Below are 26,536 nucleotides of genomic sequence, written 5' to 3'. Positions count from 1 at the left end.
ATCACTGTCAGAGAGAAAGTGTACGTAATTATGTAAGCCATCAGATCATCATGGTTAAACGGAAAGTTTAAATAATCATATAAGCCATCAGATCATCACTGTCAGAGAGAAAGTATACGTAACTATGTAAGCCATCAGAACATCACATTTAGACAGAAAGTGTACGTAACCATATTAGCCATCAGAGCATCACTGTCAGAGAGAAAGTGTACGTAACTATGTAAGCCGTCAGATCATCATAGTTAAATGGAAAGTTTAAATAATCATATAAGCCATCAGATCATCACAGTCAGAGAGAATGTGTACGTAACCATTTAAGCCACTCCCCTTCAACTAATCAATTATATCCTGGTCTTTGCACATTACCTCTGTAGTCCTTCACTTTGGTTGTAGTGACAATGATGATATGCACCAGTTTGAATAACTCAGCATGCAGGATGTGACTCGCAGTAGTATCAACAATAGACTTGCTGAATATCTTCTTCACCTGGTGGCTGATCTGCAACATTAACACGAGGTCGGGGATGACGGGTATGGCCTTGCACGCTATATAGACCAGACACCCTGTGTTCCACACTGAAAAAAAACATAAATATTAGAAAAAGTGGATAACTTGGTACAGTAACAAGATGGAAGGAGAGTCAATTATAAAGGATCTGGTATGTATTAAAAATACTATCTAAATTCTGCAAAACGTTTATTTACACATTCAAAATATTTAAAAAAGAAAATTTTACCATTTTGCTTCCTATTAAAATTAATTGCTTGAATTACACGATTTGATTACTATGTTGCAGTTTTAAAGAACAGTTGTTTAATAACGCTCATTGTTGAAACAGCTGTTTGTTTGAAGAATATTGCTTGTGCTATAAAAACATAACCTAACCTCCTCAATTAGAGTTTTACTGATGTTTATGTGTGACCTATTACTTTTGACAAGGTAAACCGAAATCACAGGAATTAAAACAATAAATTGAAGTGGAACTTCTCCGGATGCCGCAGAATTTCCTTGTAAGAGCTTACGATTCATTAGTTAAGAGCTGTTATCAGTGTGTCACTGTGGATGGATGGTTAGAATAATTTTGGACTGTAATTGTAGGTTTTTTAATTAGGTTTTTTCTGACTGAAATGCCACAATTTTGTTTCAAAAACTGCTAGAGAGCTGAAATTTTCACAGAATATTTTTAAGATCTATTTAATGAATTGTGTAGAGTTTGAAATATTCCATGAATAAATGGACAAGTAATATAAAACCAAACGTTTAAACCTCTTTGTGGGACACCTGGTATATGAATTAATTATATACATAGTATTATATATATGAACATGTCATTGTTATGAAAGGTTCATTACTTTAATTATAGTAACTTAGTTGTAGTTGACACTGTTTCGAGGGTGATAAACCAATCTAGCTAAGTTTCATTTTTAGAAAACGTTGTTTTATCCGTGTTTTCAAACAATGAAAAACTGCAAAAAAGTTAATATTCATTTATTTTTTATTACTTCTTTGTTCACATTCTATAGTACATGACATCTGAAGTATCATAACAAGAGTAGTAAGCCAATCCTCACAGCTGATGTTTCATCACAAATGCCAAAGAGCAAAAATAAAAATGTTTCTATAAATTAACAAAGGTTGAAACCGAAGGAATATAAGTTGATGAATAATTTCACTCCTTTTAAAATTAAATCTATTTATCTATTTCATACACTTTGTCCCATACGTGCTGCTAAAGTCAAATTCCTGCAAACCTTAACTAACATTACACGAGCAGAAAGGTCTCATGATTTAGATGTTTTGATGTCTACAATTTGCGGCAGCGTGCGGCATAACGTGTAGCTACCGAATATGACAAACAATGTGAATACCGATTAGAAGAACAAAGGCATTGACACGGAAGATGTCGTAGGGCTTTAGAACTTAATAATTAATTAACAACATAACATAAATGTGCCATTACTACATTTCCACATACTGCTTTATATTGTTTAAATATATATTAAACCAAATGAGCTACTTTTTTCTATTTTGATGTTCTTTCAATTCAGATCATAACTGTTTCAGAGAAATATTGTCAAATGCTCGTGATAAATTCCTAAAACTTTTCTCCCTGCATCAATCGAATCTGTTACATTCAATGAGTTCAACACTAGGTGTTATTTTGGATCTGCCTGGCCAAAATCCATATTGTTCTTTGTTTAGCAAATAATTATTTGTTTGTAAAAATTTATTTTAGAAGTTGGTTGTAAAGATTGCTCTAAGATTTGTTTTAAAGAAGGGAAAATTGACACGGTCTATAGCGCCTTGGTGCTACCTTTCTTAATTGAATACCCTTGAAGAACCATACCGATTTTGAGGTCTAACGATCAAAGGGTCTGTCTGTCTGCCCATCTTTGTAATTATTCTTGATTGAAAGGGTTCTTGTGAATTAAAACTGGGTTTCTGAACCAATAATGGAATAACTCAATTGATTGAAAGGTCAGAAAGTCAAATAAAAGTCTGTCCATCTGTGCACTACCTCTATTTTACAATCTGTAAGGTCTTTTGATGCATTGTTGTATCTGTTCATAAATTTCTCAAACTCATAGTACAGTTACTTAGACGGGTAGTGATGGAGGAGGAGATGTTACCTCTATCTTGGAAGTGTGAAGTGGTGAGCTCCGAGAGAGTTTGTGGCAGCCGACTCCAGACATGAGGCCTCATCTCCAGCCGACCTTCGCTCTTGTCTCTGTCCAGAACGGTCCTCAGGAGAGTCACCGCTCTGTGGATCACATCTTTAGGACAGCAACACAACACCTCCTGACGGGAAATGTTAAGGGATGGATTAACTCGCTGTAGACTTTATATAAAAAAGGGCTACTAATATGTTACTCAAGATACTCTTATAATATCACATTATTGACATGTTTCACATCAAACTCAAAATTCTTTATTGTTGTTGACAATGTAAATTGCGTAACAATCGTCAGTACATATGATTACTATAACTATATAAAATACCTTAAATCTAAAAGTTTTGATCAATTAAAAAACCATGTATGCTGTAGTATTCTTTAAGAAATAGAACTTTTTTAACTTATTCCTAGAGTTTAAATTAGTGGTCTCTTTGAACCTTGCGGGCAAGTTGTTAAAAAGCTTGGTGCAGGAATAAAACAAATGTTTTTCAAAGAAGGATGACCTATGTTTGGAAGGGCCAAGGAATTATTATCTCTGAGGTTATAAGTTATATGATTTATTAGAAACAAGTCTTTATTTTTAAAGGCAAATGTCAAGCATTTCAGAATTTATATACTAGGAAAAGTAAATTATTTTCTCTAAAAACACCTTTACATGATTGAGATCGGTGGAGTCCAAAAATGAGACGTATGGCCCTCTTTTGAAGAACGAATAGGGATTTAGTCTACTGCAGAATTGACACAATAATAATGAACGGGTGAAGCGATAAAAAATAAAGTACCTGAATCGTTACACTGATTTTGATGTAATTTCCAGTGAATAAAACTAAATGCTGACAAAGGGTAGTGCTTGCTTCACGTTTCCCAGACCCCACAGTATGTGTTCCAGACTCATGTGAGTAAAACCTAACTACTACCTGTCTGTTAGTAGTAACTGTTTCGTATACAGGGTGTTCATTTGAAAACTTCAAACTCAAGTATTAAAAGACTTATAGCCCAAGTATCAAAATTCTGTAAACGGGAGTGTGTACTAATTGGGGGAACACTCTTTGCATCTGTTATTTGTTTGTGTGTTTTTAAAATGTTTACAACCCAACAACGAGTTTACATCCTTCAGTTGTGGTAGAAGTATAATAAAATACTGCTATAATAATTGAAGAATTTAGGGGTAAATATTCAGGTGTCGTGATACCCACTCGACAGTATATTGGTTGTCCACGATCAATTTGGAACGAAGAAAACCTGCAGACAGTTGTTCAACCTTTTGTAGCCAGTCCCGGTAAATCGACTCATTAGGCATCTGCTGAACTAGAAATATCAAGAAGAAGAGTGCAAAGAATGTTAAATCATGCAGTCCATATTTACTCCAAGCGCTTCACAAGGATGATTCCAATAGGCAATTGGAATTCTGCTCAGAGGCTGATCCAAATTTCTGCAATCAATTTTGTGGTGTGATGAGGCATGTTTCAAACTAAACGGACGCGTTAATCGGCATAACTGCGTGTACTGGTCAGATGTAAATCCTCATAATGTAATCTAAGCAGAACTCAATGTACCTGGTGTTATGGTATGGGGAGGTATTTCGAGTACTGCACTGATTGGTCCTTATTTTCTTCAAGGAAATGTTAAGTCAGAAAGTTACTTACGGTGCGCTGCAAGAAGTAGTAGTTCCCAAGCTCAGAAACAATTTCGTTTTCAATATACATTCGCTCATCTGGCAACAAGATGGTGCCTCAGCACATTTCGGTATCCAAGTTCAAGATTTTTTTAATAGCACATTTAATGAATGGATTGGTCACTGTGGTACAATCGATTGGCATGCACGCTTGCTATACCTGACCTAATGTGATTTTTCACTGTGGAGTATTACAAAGAAGACTGTGTATGCTTCAAAACCGCAAAATTTGACGAACTCAGAAACCTGCATTTTAACTAGTTAAAAACGATAAATCTATATTGATAAACATTTGTGATTCTGTTCTCAGTCGTTGTATGAAGTGTATACAAAATCAAGGTGGACATTTCGAACAACTGCTATATCATTGTATGGTAACATGTTATTAATTTCATATAATGAATTTGTTTTCTTGCCTAAAACTGTTTTATTCAATTAATCTAAAATGCCTTTTGCCATCATTCAGTGAAACAAGAAATCAGTAACACTACGTTTCGAGATCTGCAAATGTCTGACTCATTCCTGAGTCAGAAAAACAGAATTGTGATAAATTTGCGTTTATGTCAATCCCTTATGTGCCGGGATTATCAGATAAAATTAGAAGAGTAGGTAGAAAGTACAACATTAGAACCATGTTTAAAACACACAACACTCTTAGACAAAGTCTCGTAAAAAAAACCAAAAAATGGCACACAGGATTCCAAAAACTGTGTTTACAGTATAAAATGTAGTTGCAATAGGGAATACATAGGCGAGACAAAAAGACCACTAAACTTAAGGATAAAAGAGTACAAAGAAAACACGAGAAAGGGTCTCACAGAAAAGTCAAAAATTGAACACCATTGTTGGTCCTAAGACCATCATATGAATTGGGATGAAGCCAACATAATACATCGGAAACCACATTTCTTCAAAAGGAAATTAATTGAGACGACATACATTAAATTGGCAGACCAACCAATCAGTCAACCATCAGTCGAGATTAGGCCGCTTTGGTTGCCTATTCTAAAAAATGAACTAAAGAGGAAACCAAAAACGGATCAGATATTTGTAATAAACCGATGCGGAGTCACAATATGGTTTTAAGAAGTTCATCTCCCATGAACCAATAATAACGAAAGGGCCCATTCCTGGCCCCCCTTCCTTTTTATTTCCGCCATCTTGTTTTTGTCTGCCGTGACGATTACCATTGGCTAGTGCCCTCAGGTCAGTCGTAGGTGGTTAGTGGATGAATGAAGACGTATTGTGACCTGTATTCCGTAGTTCAGTTTTAATGATTAGTGTTGTGTATAGTTTTTTATTAAGTGCATGTTTATAGAGTTAGTGAAGTTGGCACACATCATGGTGATTGTGATTCCTGACAGGCGTGCCACAATGCTTTGGTAAGATTTGTTTATTTTAACCTAGTTTGTAATTATGTATTAGGTTAGTTCTTTACCTAGAAGAAGAGATCAGATTGCAGATCTCGAAACGTAGTGTTACAAGTTGGTTACTTGTTTCACTGAACAATGGCAAATGTCTGGAAAAATCCTGTTTCCTTCACAATCCTTCCATCGTCAAAAATAACCTTCAAACAAAGAATTGATTTTCCTCTAGTGTTTGTCAGGGTCTTGTAACTTGTGTGTTTTCTCCCTCCATAGACGGATGGATATAGTCACGGCTCTAACTGAGAGATCCCTGATTCAAACCCCGGGGAAGCCACAACAATCAACTCCAAACTAGCCAGCATAGTCAATAAAGGCTGAGGCTTAAAATAGAGAAAAATCAGCTGTTGGCTGTTGTCGGCAAACAGTTTCAGCTGTATAATGCACTCTACCAACAGTTATCTTTGTAATGCATACTTTGAAAATGTAACTATTTTTTGGCACCACTTACAAAAATTCAAACTATTTTTTCAATTTAAATTTTTATAGTTATTGTTAAAATATTAAATCAATGGAATAATGGTTTATGAAATAAAACTTCATTAGTAAAAAATTTAAAAAACTAAAATTTTATCTAAAAATAAAAAACCAACTAAAGTGCGTTTTTGTTTTTACCAAAAATTAACTTAGCAGTTTTCTTATGTACTACAGTAAAATTTGTTGGTCAAACCACAGCACTTAATACAAGAAACAAGGAATTTCTCCAGGCAAAAATTAAACACTTATGAGAAGTCCTTTACAAATAGGAACTTTACAATAACAAGTCTTTACTTCTAAATAAGTAAATAATATACATGTTCACAATCAAGTTAAATATCAAATTATTGGATAAAATATATTACAGTGTCAATAAGATGCTGAATGATGGTTTTAGTGTGGATCAAAATTGTGAAAATTGGGAAAATACATACCATTAGTTTAGTTTAACTGTGTTTTGATGCACTAGTTTATTAGTTTATGCTAATTTTGTAAGAATGGTATTTGGATTTGAAATCAAGAAATTTAATAAGCACTTTAGAGAAAATTGTATATTATTTTAAAAAGCTACTAAGGGGTTAATATTCTAAGTTATGGTTTGCACCAAACATTGTGTTTGTACTTTTAGTTCAAAGTATTAACAAACTACTTACAAAGAAATTAGGCAAATACTAACTACAACAACTAGCATCAACTACACACTACTAACTTACCAGTAGGCAAATAGAAGCATCTATATTCCTCAAAATTAGGTTCTCAATTTCTTTTAAGGATCTTTCCCCTCCATCTTTCAACCACAATATCATCTGAAACAAAGTTAGTTATAAGATGGTTACAATATGCAAAATATAAAATAAAATTTCGATAAAGAGATTATCTAAGCCTCAATTTGATAGAAACCAAAATTGTTGAATAAAGGAATGTAAATTCCAAACTGTTAAAAGGGCTGAATTTATTAAGAACAGACTTTTCTCATACTTTTTTTAATTCTTCTCACAAACCACTGAGACATATTTATCCCTAAAAGTACATATTGGGAAAAAATAATTATATGGGAAGTATTGCTATGGCCCGTGTTTAAAAGCAAGTAACGTTTTAAAGTAAAAACATTTTTTAAAGATAATTTTATTTTTTCATGAAATGTACCGTGGTATTTTTGTCAACATAGTTTTCAACAGAAAATTGTTGTAGAAGGTGAACAATTTGTCTACTTCTTTTTCAAACAAACAACCTCCCAGTGAACACTATCCAGAAGGAACAAAGCTTACGGTAACCTTAAGTGATTGGATACAATCCCATGTAAGGCAGTTCTCAAACTTACAAAAATTCATCAGAAACCTTTGTCACTGTGATCCGTTTGTTCTGTTTGACTCTCTTATCCAATCACCTAACCCAGACATTACTCACAATGGTAGGCCTCCAACGTCATGTTTCATCTTGAACATTTGTCTCCTCTTCACTGACCTCCCTAACCCACATTCATACTATTCCATGACTTACTGCACTTCACTGTACATCTTTGTAATCGGATGATCGATTTCAGCTACTCTGATGTCCCTTTCATTAAAAATCTAAATATCACACTGAATTTTAAGTGTGCATGTGCAGAATGACAAAAATGGTGCTGTATAGGTGGTGAAACTGTACTTAAAGTACTTTCTGGATGTAAGCCTTGTATCATAAACTATACCCGAATCAAGTACAAATTAAGTAAACCAAAGTACAAATTAGATCAAATGTTTACCGGTACCAGGATTTACAGGTAGGGTACAGCATTTTTACCATGAAATGTCCGGAAAAATCCTCTTTCCTTCACAATCCTTCCATTGTAAAAACCAAAGAACATTTTTTTAATAAAATATTTATACTGACCACATTGATCTGCAGCACCCTGTTGGTGACAAGGGGGCTGAAGGTCCACAGAAGTATGGCTGGGTGGTGGGTGTAGACAGAAGTGAGAGGGGTAGATTTGACCCAGTGCACCAGCAACCTGCCTGCAGCCTCTTGCTGCTTCCATCTGCCACCCCGGGCCTGGGACAGTGACCACACCTGCACAGTAAATCGTTACTGAGTTTTTACTTGAGAATTTTACATTTAAACTACAGTTACCGAACTGTTGATATTTTAGAGTACTTTAGTTTAAATATCAAATCCTCAAGTAAAAACTTTCATTGTGTCAAGTTCTTCCTAGGTTTGTTCAACTGTCTGAGAGTTGAGTGAAGAAATGCATCATGCATGGCAGAAGTTAAGTATGTAATGGGATGTTGAGAGGGATTTCCCAACCGTGCTTCCTCTATACATACTGCAGCCACATAAATCATCAAATCTCGAAGAATATCTGTCAAACTCATACTTAAAACTTATTTTATATAGATTCCATTCATGAGTTTCCCCACTTATTTCATAAAGTATACAGCCTAACAATCTAATACAACATACAACCATTAACTAAATGAACTGAATACGACACAAGTTGTGAGTATGTTTTCATGAAAGTGCAGCAAATATTTTCCAAAACCCCCATTACTCAGTTCTCTTATTCAAGTCTTTAGCAGTTGCTCTGACAATTTTATGTACCTGTATGATGCCTCAATTAGTTTTTGTGTAAAAATCTTTAAACATTATGATGGCTTTATCGTGATTCATAAATGATGATTAGCAGCATTTCTATAGCTTGCAAACACTTGATGCTATAAAACTTAGGGAAATAAATAATTTTAAAAATGTTTCTTGACAATGTAACTGAAACTAATTGTGAATTTTAAAGTAAAAAAATATATACATCAGGGACAGACGTAGCACTAAAAATGTTAGACACACATTTAGGTATATGAAATGTATTTGTTTCAATCCATGTAACACAGCTCCAAAATAACTTCTATAAGTTCTAAAAACACTGTATATGTCATTAATATACATATTTCATCTGTGTTAATACGTAAACCTTGTAACCACAATGTCCATATTATACGGACATGGCGTCAACTCCCTACATCCATATAGTCCGGATGTCCACTTTTTATTATTTTACTGACAAATAAAACAAATTATTAACTTTGACATACATTTGTTTACAAGATTGTACAAGTTACCACTTCTTAGTGTGAATTTATGAAGTACAAGTTTAAAAATATTAATAATTGAGAGAGAAATTTAAATTACATTATATAAAATATGAATAAAAAGCTGTTTCCATGTAGAAAGAAATTATTTCAATCTGATAAATGTAAAAAGTTTGTTCCATAAATAAAAATTGCAAACGATGAACCAGTATTTGAGGATTCATCACACAGTAAAAAATTATAGAATTACAAAAATGTTTGAAAATTAAAAAAAACCTTATTGATCTTTAGAAAAGTCTATATATCACAGAAAAATATAATAAATTATCAAGCGACCAATGTTATTTATATTTGAATGAATTAAAAAAAGAACGATCCCTATGTTTTACTGTATTTCTAAAATCACTGACTTTCATCAACTAGACATGCACATGGTGTACTTCCCTTGATTGCACAATGAACATTTTAGACTGGAATGCTTGTGGTTCCTTAAATAACAATTCATATTTAGTTTTTAATTTTAATGACTTAGGAAGGAAATGTTCATTAAATTGATCAGATAGAGAAAACAAAGTATCTTCAAAATTTGGAATCCAGTTCAAGCTCTCCACATAATGAATATCTCTCCTGGGGAAAAAGATGAGTATGGATTTCGAAATGTTTTTAAACTATCAACGGTAGGTTTTCCATCTATACAATAAAATACAAATAAGTCCTAAAAAGGCATCTATATCAAGGTCTATACAAGAGTTAATGATCACTTACGGCAAACACAAGCCAAAGTGCTTTGAGCAGAGCGGAGGAAGGAGTGGAGGTCTGGGATGTCAGGAAATTACAAAGGGCTGGCAAGTGTGTTGGGAACTTGGCAAAACTGGAATGGAAAATGCTACAATCTACATGTGAAATAATCTAGACTCTCTGTTATGTAAAAGTTTAAGTTTAAACAACTGATTAATATCAAGAATCAAGAATTGTTATTGTTGTCCAACATTACGCATCAACAATGTCAAGGGATTGGCATGAATTAGGCTACATCATTTGCCATAATTCATTATAACTAGTTTCTTATAACTAGATTAAAATTTCCTTATAGCTAGTTTAAACTTTCCTTATAAAATAACTAGTTTAAAATTTCTTCAAAATTAGTTTAAAATTCAATATCATTAAAATCATTTAGGTACATCTCTTCAACTGAATAAAAAGCTTTCATTTTCAGCCACTTAATTTCTTAACCAAAACATTCTTAAAGTTCTTAATGCACACTGTTTTGGCATTATGAGGTAACTTATTGAAAAGATTTGTACCAAGGTAGACAAAGCTATGTTGGGACTTGTTTAACCTAGTGTACCTAACATCAATTAGATTTGCAGATCTGGCATTATGAGAATGTACAGAATTTCTTAAAGTATACAAGAAATTCTGTACACTTTATATAAAACCTTAACACCTTAATATAAAAGATTCAAATTATACTTTTAACCATTACTAAAAAACATATTATGTTTAGGAAATCTTTAACAAACACCCAAAAGGAAAATTAGTAACAAATTACAGCCTTGAAAATCATGAAAGTCTGGGAAAATGAAATATACATAAATTCCAGTCTCTAACACACATTTTGAGTTTTTGTATACTCAAACTACAAATTAAAATTATACCAGTGACGTCCTGTAAACTGAGGATCAATCATTGTCGTTTACCTGGGAGGTCTTAATTGAAAACTTTTACTTACTTTAACCTGTTGTTTGTAGTTTACAAATTTTTTTGTGTGATTTAAAAAAAATATTGGTTCTCCTGCCACTACCTTTTTATTTAATTTTGTAAGAGCATTCATTTTGTTGGCGTTTATATACAAAACAATGTTCAAGAGCAAAGCAATATTCCAAGCTTCTTTTATCGTTAATCAAATTACAACATAATTACTGTGAGTGAAAGTTTTTCTTATGACTAAAATGTGCTATAATATAATATAATATGTAATATACTAACTTATTCTGTTAACTTTTAGTATTAAATCTAACATTTAGAATAACACAAGCTAATTATATTTTAAAATAATAGTCATTAAATAACTTAAAACCTTAACATTAACTTTTTATCCCATTTAAGCCAAACCAAAATCCTAAATAAAAGGGTTATTAATAGTAGAGAAAATACAATTGTGAAACATCCTATTTCTACAAAATCTCCTCTTTTATTAACATAGTTTCCCACCTACATAAAAAAGATTTTTAGTGCTATTATCTCACATTGAAACATATACCATATGTAACCAATTGGCATGAACATTACCACCCCTTCATCATAATCAAATTATTGAATTATCTTTGAATGACCCAAATACATGGAAATCATTGGCAACAGATCGAGACTGTAGAATGAATGTTGACGTGTTTCCCAATGATATGACGTGAATGGCAAAGCAGCCGCTTCCGGCCTCCACTATTGATCTTGGGGCTTGTCCTCGACCCACAGCATTGCTATGAGCCCACCGATGGTCCTCTGCAACCAGCGGTACGCAGCTCATATGCAGCGCAAAGCCTGGGCTGGGCCAAATAACTTTCGGACATTGCAAAATTATTTATGCTAATTGTAGACTTGGGGTATTAAAGCATATTTCCAGTGAACTATACAGTTAATCACCCTCCAGCATGTAACACCAACCCTTACATAATGTTACTGTATGATCTGGTGAGCTAAATCACCGCCATCTCTTTCTCTCGACATCCCCACCCAACATTGAAAAGAACATTGTGCCACTCACTTCACCTATGGGGTCTTGGAAACACAGTCTGGTTAATATGTGACTCAACCTCACATATCAATCCAAACCGATACATATTTTCAGTAAACTTGTCACAAAATTTACTCAAACCTGAGAACACTAATACACCCACTATCTTAGTAAAGTGGCCTCCATAACATTACAAAAGAAATGTTTGATCCAAAGTTATTTTTACACTTTATTAGTATCATAATATTATTATATATAATAATATTCATTAGCTTGATTTCTTTGTGTATAATTTGTAGTAACACTTCATCTACTTTGTGAAGTCTCCAGTTTGTAAAACTTTTCCACTTACAACTTTAAAAATATGTTTTATCAATCAAAACTGATAATTTTAGTGCAAAACATCCACGTCTAAAACTTTTCATTTCTAAGTTTTTTTGGTACAGTGTGTATTTCAGAGAGTTTTGTGTGTTTTTTTACTTTTTCCTCACAAATCACTGTTCCCAACTAAGGTTATTGGCTACAGGACTAGCCACGCAACCAAGGAGGGCTTCCTTGAATTCCACATGTTGCCACAAGGAGACTGGGTATACAGCTGTCATCATCTGTAGTCAATAATAATACGTTTCTGAGTTGTTCCGTTATAAAGTGTTGAATCAAATTTTCAATTAATACATTTTTTTATGAAAAACATCCACATTCTGTACAACACAACTAACCTGCTAGTGCAGAGGATGACAAAGTAGAGGTAGATTATTACAGCCAAGTGAGTCTTGTGTGCGTTTGAATATCCCAGGAGTTGTGGCCAGTCCGCCGGATCTACAGGCAGACAGAGAAGGCCCGCCACCATCTGTTGCTGCTCATCCTCACTTGTCTGCAGGTGTTGGTCTGCAAGCCGCTCCAGGATATCAGAGAGGAGTTTCAGAACACACTCATGTATGGTTTTGTTTCTGTCAAGTACAACACAAGATAAAGTGGAAAATTTCCATAACATTTTTTAAATCTAAAAACATTTAAAAAAGTATAGATAACCACGCTAATTATGGTCTTTTTATAACCATTCATGGCCCCTTCTTGGGTATGATCTAAAAATTATTTTAAATTATATAATTCAGATCTGATTTATTCACAAAAACATAAAGGAATTGCAAATTAATCACAGTACAACGCAGAACAATATTTTGTCAGAAAACTCTGTACTATGAATGTGAGAGGAGCATTATACATATTATTCCTAAATATAGTTTGAATTTAACATCCAAACAAATAAAAAAAGTAAAAAAAAAAAAACAAAACCACTTGACCACAATGTAATTCTTTTCGTTAGTGTCACTATAAAAGTAACCAAACATTACCTTAATTACAAAAAGTTTATCCCGACAATGAACTGTTTCAAAATCCGCGTCTAAGATGTTGGACTTTGAGTCTGAGTTAGAGATAGCGCAGGTTCACATCCTGTCTGTGACCGTTACACTTTTTGTCAGTACCATTCGACCTTGTACTGTATCGACTCTCCCCCTTATTCTGTTTGATAAGATCCTCGCACAGGCCCCTGGCCCATGATGACGGGCAGAATAAGGCATACAAGGAGATCGGCTTCTCCTCTTAAAAAAATTCTATTACAATAAAAGACTAATAAATTACCAATTCATGAGAATATAAATGGCTCCCTTCTAAATAGATCTTTCTATGGGCTAAATGTATTTTTCTTTCTAACTGAATGAGCCTATGTCAACCCATGTCAAACTATACTAGTTACATACTAGAGGTTACTCGAATTGAAGGCTTATAACAGCCAGAAGTGTGAGGAAGCCTTTGGAGGCCCACAGACTGGACATTTTATTGAGCCTATGTCAACCCATGTCAAACTACACTAGTTACATACTAGAGGTTACTCGAATTGAGGCTTAGAACAGCCAGAAGTGTGAGGAAGCTTTTGGAGGCCCACAGAATGGACATTTGATTGAGCCTATGTCAACCCATGTCAAACTACACTAGTTACATACTAGAGGTTACTCGAATTGAAGGCTTAGAACAGCCAGAAGTGTGAGGAAGCTTTTGGAGGCCCACAGAATGGACATTTTATTGAGCCTATGTCAACCCATGTCAAACTATACTAGTTACATACTAGAGGTTACTCGAATTGAAGGCTTAGAACAGCCAGAAGTGTGAGGAAGCTTTTGGAGGCCCACAGAATGGACATTTTATTGAGCCTATGTCAACCCATGTCAAACTACATTAGTTACATACTAGAGGTTACTCGAATTGAAGGCTTAGAACAGCCAGAAGTGTGAGGAAGCTTTTGGAGGCCCACAGAATGGACATTTGATTGAGCTTACGTCAACCCATGTCAAACTATCATAGAGCTTACTTGAAGTGGAGGCTTAGAGCAGGCAGCAGTGTAAGGAAGCCTTTAGAGGCCCACAGACTGGAAAACTGACTGAGCTTCTATTAACCTACTATGACAAACTAACATATTAGAGCTTACTTGAAGTAGAGGCTTAGAGCAGGCAGCAGTGTAAGGAAGCCTTTAGAGGCCCACAGACTGGAAAACTGACTGAGCTTCTATTAACCTACTATGTCAAACTAACATATTAGAGCTTACTTGAAGTGAAGACTTGGAGCAGGCAGCAGTGTAAGGAAGCCTTTGGAGGCCTAGGGACTGGACAAGTGACTGACCCCTTGTCCCTTGTCCTTCTGTTAACCCATGTCAAACCTACACTAGTTACATATCTGACAGAGCTTCTGTAAAGCCATATCAAACTAATATATTAGAGCTTACTTGAAGTGGAGGTTTATAGCAGGCAGCTGAGTAAGAAAGCCTTTGGAGGCCCACAGGCTGGCCAACTGATTGAGCCTCTGGGAGTCCATGTATTTGAAGGTAGCAACAAAGCAGTTGAACTGTTTCTTCATGAAGCCTGCATGGCACCTCCTCACTTGCATCTCCTACACGTTCACAACATATTTACTTCAATAACCTTAAAAGAGAAGATCTTTTTGAAGTAATAAAGTTTTAAACTCTTAAAACTTCTACAGCTAACTCTAACTCTAAATAAATTACAAACAACTAGTGGTGAATATGAAATATCCTTTTTAATATTAAGGAGTATATATTTCCAACTAATAATATGTAATATATAAATATTTTTCTTTGGTACCTAAAATAACGTTTAAACTGAAATTGTATGTTTTAATAACTGTAAAAAATTTTGTCGTTAAGAGCTGGGGATGTCAGCTCTAAATTAATTGTTTCAGTAAATAATTGCGTGATTCAGTTAGCTGAAGTGAAAATTTACATGTGCAAATTATTCACGCTTTAGCAATGGAGTAGAATATGCACCTTCATTGAAGACTAATTACCAATAACCTAAATAAATAAACCAACTTGGCAAAATGTAGTAGACAAGTTAAATAAAAAAAAAAACATATTACTAAAATACTAAAAACGCTTTCCATCTCAACCTCTCAGAATCTCAACCAGTAATCTCAGCTGCTAATTTCATTTCTACTGATTATAAAGTAAGTTTGTTATTTCTCTCTGCATTGCAGTTATAGGCCATTTCCATCTCAAGCAAGCAGGGATCACCTCACCATTAGTCAGGGGTTCTCAACAATAGCCTTTGTGCTTTACGACTGGTCAGTGGCAGCTTTGTGTTGCTTTCCTGGTAGCTGACAGCCAAAAGTGTTTTGACTAGCCAAGTTTAGTCATGCATCCTCTGGCAGCTCGAGAGCAATACTTTCTTACTTGTCTTGGACCCAGACAAGTGTGTTATTAGAACAAGTTTATATTTTATAATTAATTAAATTCATAAACTTTTATTTGCTGGCCATTTTTTTAATTATTACAGTTGGGTGACCCCACCTAATGCACATTTTTTTGTCCTGCCTGTGCTAAAACAAAGTCTTGCAAACAGAAATCTCTTGACTGTGCTACTTGTACTGATAAGTTCCACGTTGGCTGCCTGTAGATCTATGATGATGATTTTGCATTTTATAAGAAAGGGGTATTTAAATATCCTATTTGCATGAAGAAATGATCAATCAACAATGACAACACCAGAGATATGGTGAATCAGCCGATGAGTCCCTGACTAATCAGGTAAGTACTGACACCCTTTCAGGCAACTACGTAACAAATTAGGGTATTCCTTGATACGTTGTGATAAGCGTACAAGCTCACAAGGATGTAAGGTTGTGGTGGAGTTGCCATTTACATTAAAATTAGAAAGCATTAACCCTAGAATGAATCCCACGTGTCATTTTGAGGTTTTAAGGGCAAAGGGTAGGCTTGTGCATTGTATACAGACAGCCACCTCAGATTTAGCTGCATATCACCTGTTTCACTCCTTGTTTGTTGACTTAGCGGTTAAGATCAACTCACTGATTTGTCTTGGTGAAACTAACATTGACCTACTGTCAAAGACTTTTTGTGAAGCTAAGTATTTAGGGACTCTGAATGAGTCAATACGGGTGACAAGGATTAAACCACATTACTATTATAGTGGGCAAGTTAGCCAAGTTCAAGAGGAACAGCATCATCGATACATCAAATATCCATGACCACAGACAAATGCAGATTTTGGACCATAAGCTTGTATATTGTGCACTAAAATGTGAGAAGGAAAAAGCTAAGCTGAAATACATCACTTACAGAGACTTTTCAAAGTTTGCTAGTCAACATGCTTTTAGCCAGATTGCAGTCGTAAAGTGGCAAGACATTTGTGAAATTAAATATGTTTAAATGACATTGAAAACGTCAACTGTTTGAATATAAGAAGAGTATATGATGATCAAGTGCTTATTGTATGCGAAAAATAACTAAATGAAAGCCCCTGGAACAACCCCAGAAATACAGAACTGTACTAGGATCAAATATAGATTATGTAACAAATACTGGAGAGCAAGGACGAACGAAAACTAGGAAGCATACAGATCACCAAGGAACAAACTTAGTGGACTTGTAACAACAGCAAAGAGAGAGAGTTTTCTCAGATATATTGTTGTAAAGAAAAAATCCCAGGCAGTTTTGGGATTACCTAAAGAAATGTGAAATTATATCTGAATGTGAAAACTATGTTAACCCTCCATCAGGCGCTTAAAATTAGAAACACCATTAGGCGCTCACGGAGGTTTCCTCCAGGTTAGCGAATAATGGATATCGTAGTCGTTTAAACTGTTTTTATTTGTTTAAAAATTCATACTGATTTAATTACAATGTAATATATTCATTTTTAGAAATTAAATAAAAATTACTCTCTTATGTAATGAATTTTCCAAATAAGAAATTTAAAATCTTAAAAAATGTTATTGTATAGTAACAACATGATTTATTTTAAGGAATAATGCAATTAATTGTAAAAATGTTTAACCTACTGTAATAATATATGGAAATTAACTTAGTTTTTAACTTCTTACAAAAACAACTTACTTCAATTCTTGAGATATTATACAATTGTAATGTCAATTATTACTCTGAAATAAAAATGTATTCTTTATTAAAATTTTTGTACACTACAAAAAGTTTCAAAACATTTTCCTTCTGGTTCTTATAACGACAATGTTCACTTCATAAACAGTACTGAAATGTTCCCTAGCACACGGGTACTGTACCGGTACTGACAAGTCTCTCGTCTTCATTCTCCATTTCACAAAATTCAAATAAAATATATTGTAAAACTTAAAAAGAAACCATCATAGGTCACACATTTAGGCGCACACGGATTATTACTCCATAAAAACTAAACATAATAAGGCGCTCACGGAGATTTCGTCCAAGCACTACAAACACAACATCGGGCGCTCACGGAGGAATCGTCCAGTCTCGCACGGAAGTAGACCTCACACTGACAGATTTTGACAAAGATAAGCGGTAGGCTATTTTTTCGCTTCCCCGAAAGATGCTCGTGAATTACACTGCGGGAAACGACTGCCAACATCAGAAAAGTAGTTCTATTTTTAATAATAAAAAATACACGGAGTAAAACTCCGTTTAGCGCCCGATGTAGGGTTAATCTTGCGCCTAAGTTCAAGGTGAAAAGAAGTCAATAAATATTTTACTAAATTGGGATGTAACAATGATGTTGATGACACTGTTATGCACTTTCAATACTACCAAACGAAATGAATCGATTAACGGATTTAGTTTTACTACTGTCACTGAAAAAGAAGTAAAAGAAGCCATGAATGAGATGAAATCAAAAAGAGTTGGCAGTGACAGCATATTAATCCAAATGATAAAATCCATGAGTCCGTCTTCCCAAAATCTTGAAAATTAAGTATAATAAGGCCAATTCCAAGTATTATTCCACCAGCTGCTCTTGCATAATTAAGACCTATTTCCATCCTATCACTTACGTTCAAGACTTTGAAAAAAATAGTTGTTTTGACAGATTTTGTAAACAGTGCTAGAATATTCCCATTCGTACAGTCTGGTTTTAGAAAAATCAAAGTACCTGCACTGCTCTTACCAACCTGCGACATGTTGGATGCAAAAGACAGGGGCAAATATAGTGCCCTAGTAGTACCAGATTATTCAAAAGCTTTTGACTTGATACACCATGAGATATTGTTTGCAAAAATGCATTACTCTGGTTTTAGTGATAACGTGGTTAATTGGAGAAAGTCTTACTTGAATGACAGATTACCATGCTGGCAAGTGAAATATCTGGACAGTTACTGAGAAAATAGGTGTTCCACAGGGTAGTTGTCTGAAACCAAGTTGTTCACAACTGATTTTCCAGTTTATTTGCAGAGTTATACTGCTCATCCATATGTATATGAATCCCAATTGCATACCTCTGCAAGATGGAAACAGCCAATAATCAGCTGAATTCAAATCTAGAGGAAGTTGTCGAACGATCAGTTATCAATGGACTGACTCTCAATGTTGGTAAGTTCACGGTTCTACACACAGCACCACGTCCCTTTATAGAGGTCCCTAACGAGAGTGGCATAGAGTTGGGGCATTAGAGTTGGCATAGAGTGCTGGGTGGAGAGAGTTTGGCAGTCTGTGAAAAGGTCAAAACTCTTGGACGTATGTTGGACAGCAAACTAACTTTCACTGACCATGTCACACACGGTATGCAGAGTGCCTTAGGCAGGCTAAAGGATTTACAGGTTCAAGAATCTACTGCCAGAGATAGCAAAATTGAAGCTCATACAGTCACTGGTCCTAGCAGTGTTTTTTACTGCTATCCTGCATATGGCAACAATACATCTCAAGAAGAGACACTGAGCGAATAAAAAAACGCCAGAATAGAGCCATAAGGTTCATTTTTAAACTTGGGCGATTCGCTCAAGTGTCTGGTTACTCGAGAGTCTTTATATAAACATGCTACCAGTGGAAACCATATAGCATATTTGTGGATACTGACTAGTTGTATGATCCAGAAAGTTCCTTTTTCTCAAGGAGCCTCAGTACCTGAATGAGAGACTAACATGCCAGGAGGAGATCTCACAATGAAGAACCCGCCATGTTTGGGAGCTTCACTTTCCCAAAGTGACAAGGGAGATCGGAAGAAGTAGTTTCTTGTTCTTTGGCCCGACGGTATACAATTTTTTCCCTGCAAGTCTAAAAGAGGACATATTCTCTTAAGTTAAAAAAAATTAACAAGTTTTATCTTTATAGTTTTTTAATTAGAAATGAATGTTACATATGTGTTCACATACATATATATATATATATATATATATATATATATATATATATATATTGTTATTTATTTATTCTCTCGTATAGTTTAGTTAAACTAATTTTAGATTAAGTTTTGTTGTATAGGTTATTTAAACATAGAATATTTAATACTCAAACGTGACATGAGTTGCTCTGAAAATCAGTGTATCTGAGAAACGCTTGAATGAATAAAGGCATTTTTATTGATTTATTTAACTATTAATTTAGAGTGCATCAAGCTTAAGACCAGAGGACAAGAATATTCTTCTTTTTGTGCCTCAGTTTCCATCTCCAATTTTGATCTGATTAATGCTGACAAAGTTTGGTCATAGGGTTTTCTAATTTTCCAATCAGGGGTAAGCTGGAGGATGAACAATAGTTTCATTTGCATGGAGGCCAAGAGGAAGGTGACAATAATAGCTCACATGAAAAAATTTTAAATACTTTACTTATAGGTTTGTGATCTTCGTAAAAATTGGATGAAAGCTTCGCATATGTGTTTGGTAGCAACTATTATGTGATTGCTCTAGTCGGAACATGGCTCTCTTCTAACCACGATAATGCTTCTTTTTTTCCCTAAAAGGTTGTTCTGTCCATAGAGCTGACAGAAATTATGGCGATATTTGCAATCTGAGAGTTTTTAGCTGCAGAAAACCTGATCTTGATTGAATGTGCCCCAGAGAATGTGTCTGGATTGAAATTAAATAGGAGAAGTATGTTTTTATCAATAATGATTTTTCTTCTGTATCTCACCATATCTTAGAAGCCTATTTGGACAGAATTTTGTAGATATCACCACATAGTTATGGTTTAGTTACGATCTACATGTTATTCTGAACAAAATTATAAACATATTAATATGTTTAGACAACAAAAATTTGGGTTATAAATACATTATATCAAACTAATGTACAATATACCACAAGGTGTTATAACTAAAGTCATTATACAGTTAAACCTTTAAATTTTCAGCCAAGTTAATAGTTTTGTTTTATGCACCGACAAAAAGATTCATGGTTGAACAATGAAAAGTTTAAGTTAATGTAACAACATACCTGAAAACAAGGAACCAAATATGACTGAAGTAATTCCCATACAAGCTGAGAGATATCGTGTGACAGATTATGAGTTTTGAACAAATCGCAGAGCCTGTCAAACATTAAAAACTGTTATTAAATCACTCCTGAGTTATAAAATGATATGAAATAAAAATAATGTATCTATTAGCTATCCAAATATTACAAAGAGTAGAGTTACCTCATAGAACTTGTCAAGATCTCGGTCACCAATGAAATGTTCTTATTCAACTTTCCCTTGTTATTGTTGTTCAGCTGACTGAAGAGCCCCAGTGTCTGGTAAACCACACGTAGAATGCGTTCAAGGTCTTCAGCGAGAAACTGCTTATTCAACTTCAGTAACATTCGCAGAAGATAGATGGCACTCATATGGACCGGCTGGTACATGGGGCTGAACAGCAGAGTTTTCACCAATCTTAAGAGTAGAGGCAGGTTCACAGCTGTTTCTTTGTCAGCACTGCAAGTACAAGGATACATTAGTTAAATATTAAGGCTCATCCAAGAAGGATGGCTATCGTACATGAGCTCCTATGAATCCTACTCTAAGAGGTGCTAGATGAATTTCCTTTAGGTAAAAGGAAGTAGATCTGTTTGAAACATGTCTTTATTTAAGTTACTAACACCCGTAAACAGATCAAATTTTATGTGTTTTAATCTACGTACAATAACCATCTCAATACTAGCAACAGTGTTTTTATTTAAATTGTACCTGTTTAATTCAGTCTGAGGCTGCTACTGATTCTGTAAAGCTTAAAAACCCATATAAGAGTATGGAAGAGTACTTTCAACCCTTAAAGCGTGGCATACAGATTTATCTGTACCTTCGGAGTCAAGCAATTGTGGCACGTGGAAAAATCCGTATATCTTATTTTAGTTTATTATGTACATTACAATTCATGAAAGTGCCACAAACGAGTTGGAATAAGTAAATGATAGTGAGTAAATAAGTTATAATCAGTGCTATTCTTTTATCATAGTTTCATTTGACAATATGTGACCAATAGAACTTAAAAAAAAAATGTTTTTGCAAAAAATATGTTTGCATCATGTGAAACTATGGGCTAAATCTAATGTCTCCTTTACGATTAATTATTGCCTACAATAGTAACTTCATTCACAACTTCACTATCATTGAGATTATCCTCATGAACAAACCCCTTATTGTGTCTTTACTCAAGAATTATCTTGAGTGATCTGGTAAAAAGAGCACGATTTGATAAAAACTGACAACAAAACCACTCAAATCATATGGTCGTTGGTGAGCGTATGATTGATGTGATAATAGTTTTGACACTAATTTAATGATAGCACAATACTCTATCATGAGCCAAACGACAAACAATAGACTTTTTCTGTATGAACAAACTGATAGACAATAGACAAGTTCCTTTATTGACATATTCATAAAGAATAGTAATAGAGTCACATATTATTACAAAAAGTTAGCTTTATGATGAAACAAAGTCAAGGTTTTTTGTAGTCTCCATTCTCCATTGCAGGCGTTCAGGAACTCATCCAGTGTATAAAAAGGTTGATTTACTAGGAGGTTATGCAGTCTTCCTTGTAGGGCATTCCTCTTCAATCCTTTCATTGTATCTGGTAGAGCATTCCACAACTTCCGGCCGATGTAGGATGATTCAAAGATTGCTGTGCGGTGTGGGTGCAGAACATAGTTAGTTGCATGATGAGTATTGTATGAGTGGAAGTCTTTCCCTGTTTGAAGACTCAGACTATGAGCATGTAGAAAAACTTCTTGAATGTACAGAGCAGTGATAGTCTTTATGCCAAGGGCTTGGAAGGCTTGCCTGCAGCTTTGTTGAGGTTCAAGGTCAGCGAGGATTCTGATGGCTTTTTTCTGTAGGATGAGCACCCTGTTGAGGTTCCCAGCAGAGGACCCACCCCATACAGCGAGCCCATACCTCATGTGCGTTTCTACTAGTGAATAGTAAGCTAATTTTGCTGTTTCTAAATTTCCAGTCCATTTTATGCACCGCACAGCATATATATCTGTGCTGATTTTTTTGCACATGCCATCTACATGCTCTGTTCAGTTTAGTTAGACCTCTTTTCATTTTTTTCTGCAGTATGTCAGTCAGTGCTTTGCGCAGGGAGTTGCAGGCAGTTGTATGCACTCCTTCTGCTGTAGCATCACTGATTAGGAGTGTTGTGTCGTCAGCATACATAACACAGGTGGTGTTGTGGTCTTGGATGTACGCTGGGAAGTCATTGACAAATAAAACAAAGATGACTGGGCCTAGAACTGATCCTTCTGGCACTCCGCGTGTGACTGGTTGTGGGTTTGATTGAAAGGTGTTTTTAAGGCCATGTGTAGTGCTCTGTACTTCAACTACCTGTGTTCGCCCTGAGAGATAACTCATAAAACCAACTGTTAGCTATACCAGTAATGCCTAGAGATTTAAGTTTTTTTTGATATGAGATCAATGTCCTAAGACAGTCAAATGCTTTGCTGTAGTCAAGAAGCAGAGCAGAGATATATTGTTCTTTATCTATTTGGTCAATGATGTATTCAATTAGGTTTGATGATAGCTGATGTGGTTGATTTACCTTTCAGAAATCCATGTTGACAACTAGTGACTATGTGTAAACTGCTCCAGCGTGGGTCATAATCTTTGAGAACTACTTTTCAATTATTTTTGAATAGGTTGAAACAAGTGAAATAGGACGGTAATTTTTTATTTCGGTCGTTGATCCTTTTTTATGTTTTGGATACACTTTTTATTCTTTTAATGCAGCAGGAAACTGACCAAGGCTGAAAAATGCGTTTATTATGCTGACCAAAGGTGGTATTAGCTCTTCAGCACAATGCTTTACAATTTTTGATGAGTATTCATCCATTCCACTGGACGGTTTAGATTTAAGGGAATTGATGACCGCTCTTACTTCTCTGTCACTTGTCGGGCTTAAGTTAAAAACAGTTTTAAGTTAAAAACAGTTTTGCAGTTGTCTGTTATGGACTGGTCGTTTTGCATTGTTGTCATGATTTCCTACTGTGTGGTTGCTGAGTTTTCAGTGTTGCTTCAGCAAACTTGAGTGAAGAAAGTGGTTGAAATGTTCTGCAACTTCAATTGGAATTATCCACCACTTTGTCATTGATTACAATACGGCTTTGAGGTAGGAGTTCTCGTTGTCCTTTTCTTTCATTGTTAATAACAGTCCATAGGCTTTGGTTTTCTTGGCGGCTGACTCAATGAAATTTGAGTTTGCATTTTGTCTTAGGGCTCTAAGTTTATTGTCATATTTTTTCTTCCTTTCCACCATAACTACTTTATCTTGGATATTTCCTGACATTTTCGTATTTATACAGTGATTTTAAAAAAAGTATCTTTGAGGTGTTTTGACTCATTGTCATAGCACAAACTTTAATTTTTTGTTTTTCCTTTTACTTTTCTGTATAAATATTATATATTCGATATAAACCAAAGCTGAAAAAGACATTTTAAGTCTTAATATTTTCCTATTATCAGGCGTCCAATGCAACTAAGGATTGGCACTTTTCACATATTTTGCAACATTTGATTTACCACTCTGTAAGGATCAATTAGGTGATGACAACTCACAATGGCTGAATAATTTTTATTGACTACAATCTTGTTTCACCTATTGCTAATTCAATAACATAAATCATGTTTTAAATAATAACCTGTTAAATGTTATATTAAATTGAGTTTAGTGCTCTAGACAGCTTAGAATTAAGAATTAAAACAGAACAATATTTTATATGAGTGAGTAATCCTTTTGTGAAACAGAGGGATTCCCCCACACAGGCGCACTTCCCAAAGTAAAAAAAAAAAAACATAAAGATGGTCTGTTAGACATTCTGATGGTATTTCACTCCACAAACTTTTCTTGACCAATCACCAACAACTTTCAATAGTTTAACTCACACAATTTCCTCATATTCATTATCGTTTCCAAATTCTCCACAAATTAGTTACTTACTTCTTGTATTGTGTACATTAAACCATTTGATAAAAGGAAATTAGAGTAGATCATTTCGTTCCCCCCTTCCTTCACCACCCAATGAAATTGTGGAATGACACTGCGATGAGACATCAATCAATAAAATCTTTCATTCGTCCAGGGTTGCTAAAAATGACCAGTGATAACAATGTGCCTGTTGATAACCATTTATGAAATGTACAAGCATACCTTGATAAAACTTTATTTATGAGCTGAAGTCCTAAATACATTGTCTTCATATTGGTTGCATCCTTGGACAGGATTATAAGTGTTCGGCAAGAAGTTTCCATCACGATAGCTGAGTGCTTTTGTTCCTCGAATTTTTTACTTTGGCATAGCTTCAGCAGACAGATAAACACTTTCCTGGAAATAAATTCAAATAACAGAAAGTTAAATAGTATTCATTGTAACGTTAGAGAAAACTGATTAATATCATTCTTAGAGAAAATTTTTAATTATACATATATTTCACAACACATGTTGCGTAACAAGATTGGCTGAGGTTCAATGGAAAATTTCAAGTCTATAGGTGATTGTATTATTGGCAGATAAAATGACAAACAATCCTTCAGCAAACAAATTTTTAGATTTCTCAAAATAAAAACTGTCTTAGCCTACAAAGTGATGAGCTTCAACAATGGTCAACCAAACTACATGTGTGGATATGCACGGTCAGAAGAACTCCTTCTTGTAAACGTAGAAATTAAGTTTCATGCAAAACTTCATTTAGTATACTCTGGATACTTTGAACATTGCTGTAAAGTTCAATTTAATGAACAAATTTGTATAGGTAAACTACTCATAATCAGGTTCATTTTACATTGTAATGTGGATTATTTACATAGTTGGAGGAATAAGAACACAAGGACTAACATAACTCAACTAGTCATTTCCTCTGTGATAAAAATTTGAGAAAACACACACATCAGAAAAACAAGTGTAGCAAGATCATTTCAAATAGAATTACATTGCAATGTACATAACTCCTAGACTGAACCAAGGACATATTATAATATAGGGAACAAAATAAAATAAATGAGAAAAACTGTATTGTATCAAATTATCCAATAGATTTATACTTTCCAGGAACAACAAAAGCCAAGGGTGCAAATGAGGACAGCGAGCAAGGTGGCCTGTGAAGAGGCAGATGTCTTAAATGACTTACAGAGAGATTTAATCTAACCGTAGGTATTATAGATAAAACATTGAGAAAGAGAGAGAAATTGTATTTTGAGATCAAGAGACCTGATATAGTACTGCATCTTAAATGGGCTAGTTGTTTCTAGTGTAAAAAAAGTGCAATACGGTGATGATATAAAACCCACCATTAATGGAATCCCACAGGTCTCTGGAATACCATCACTGTTGATCATTCACTTGAGTCCAACAACCATAAACAAGTTGAAATCATATTTCATTACTTATCATGTAAATCAATAAAATTTTAAAATTATAATCAACTATGATAGTCGGTCATGAATTAGTACACTTCAGGAGGGTTCATCTCTGCATGGTTTGACTTTCAGTTGAACCTAAACTGGGTACAGTTGAACCCGATGTATCTGGGCATCCCTATAGATGTTCAAGAGCGGCACATTACTAACCGCAAATGTCACGATATTGGGGTCGAAGGTTGGATTGATACGTCTAGCTATTGAGCATGATTGTTGGAGTAGATGGAGCCCCTCACAGTGTTAAAGACTGTTGCTATTCTGGACAAGAGGGAGTGCTGTTCTGAAGAGACTGGAACAGACCTGGC

At 34.7% G+C, this 26,536-nt stretch overlaps 1 protein-coding gene across 1 annotated transcript in view; it reads right to left on the bottom strand.

Annotated features, from left to right (window-relative positions):
• Window positions 1-26,536, bottom strand: part of LOC124367845 — a 51,466-nt gene that overhangs the window by 13,283 nt on the left and 11,647 nt on the right. The window contains exons 4-13 of the mRNA XM_046825006.1: window positions 24,967-25,140; window positions 20,978-21,253; window positions 20,776-20,869; window positions 14,831-14,994; window positions 12,768-12,998; window positions 10,080-10,185; window positions 8,125-8,301; window positions 6,966-7,058; window positions 2,632-2,800; window positions 367-576 (exon numbers count right to left, since the gene is read on the bottom strand). Of these exons, the coding sequence (XP_046680962.1) occupies window positions 367-576; window positions 2,632-2,800; window positions 6,966-7,058; window positions 8,125-8,301; window positions 10,080-10,185; window positions 12,768-12,998; window positions 14,831-14,994; window positions 20,776-20,869; window positions 20,978-21,253; window positions 24,967-25,140 (1,694 nt within the window). The remainder of the gene's footprint in view (window positions 1-366; window positions 577-2,631; window positions 2,801-6,965; window positions 7,059-8,124; window positions 8,302-10,079; window positions 10,186-12,767; window positions 12,999-14,830; window positions 14,995-20,775; window positions 20,870-20,977; window positions 21,254-24,966; window positions 25,141-26,536) is intronic.

This window comes from Homalodisca vitripennis, chromosome 8 (genome assembly GCF_021130785.1).
Source record: "Homalodisca vitripennis isolate AUS2020 chromosome 8, UT_GWSS_2.1, whole genome shotgun sequence".
In the NCBI taxonomy this organism is placed as follows: domain Eukaryota; kingdom Metazoa; phylum Arthropoda; class Insecta; order Hemiptera; family Cicadellidae; genus Homalodisca; species Homalodisca vitripennis.
This window is presented reverse-complemented; position numbering and strand designations above follow the sequence as displayed.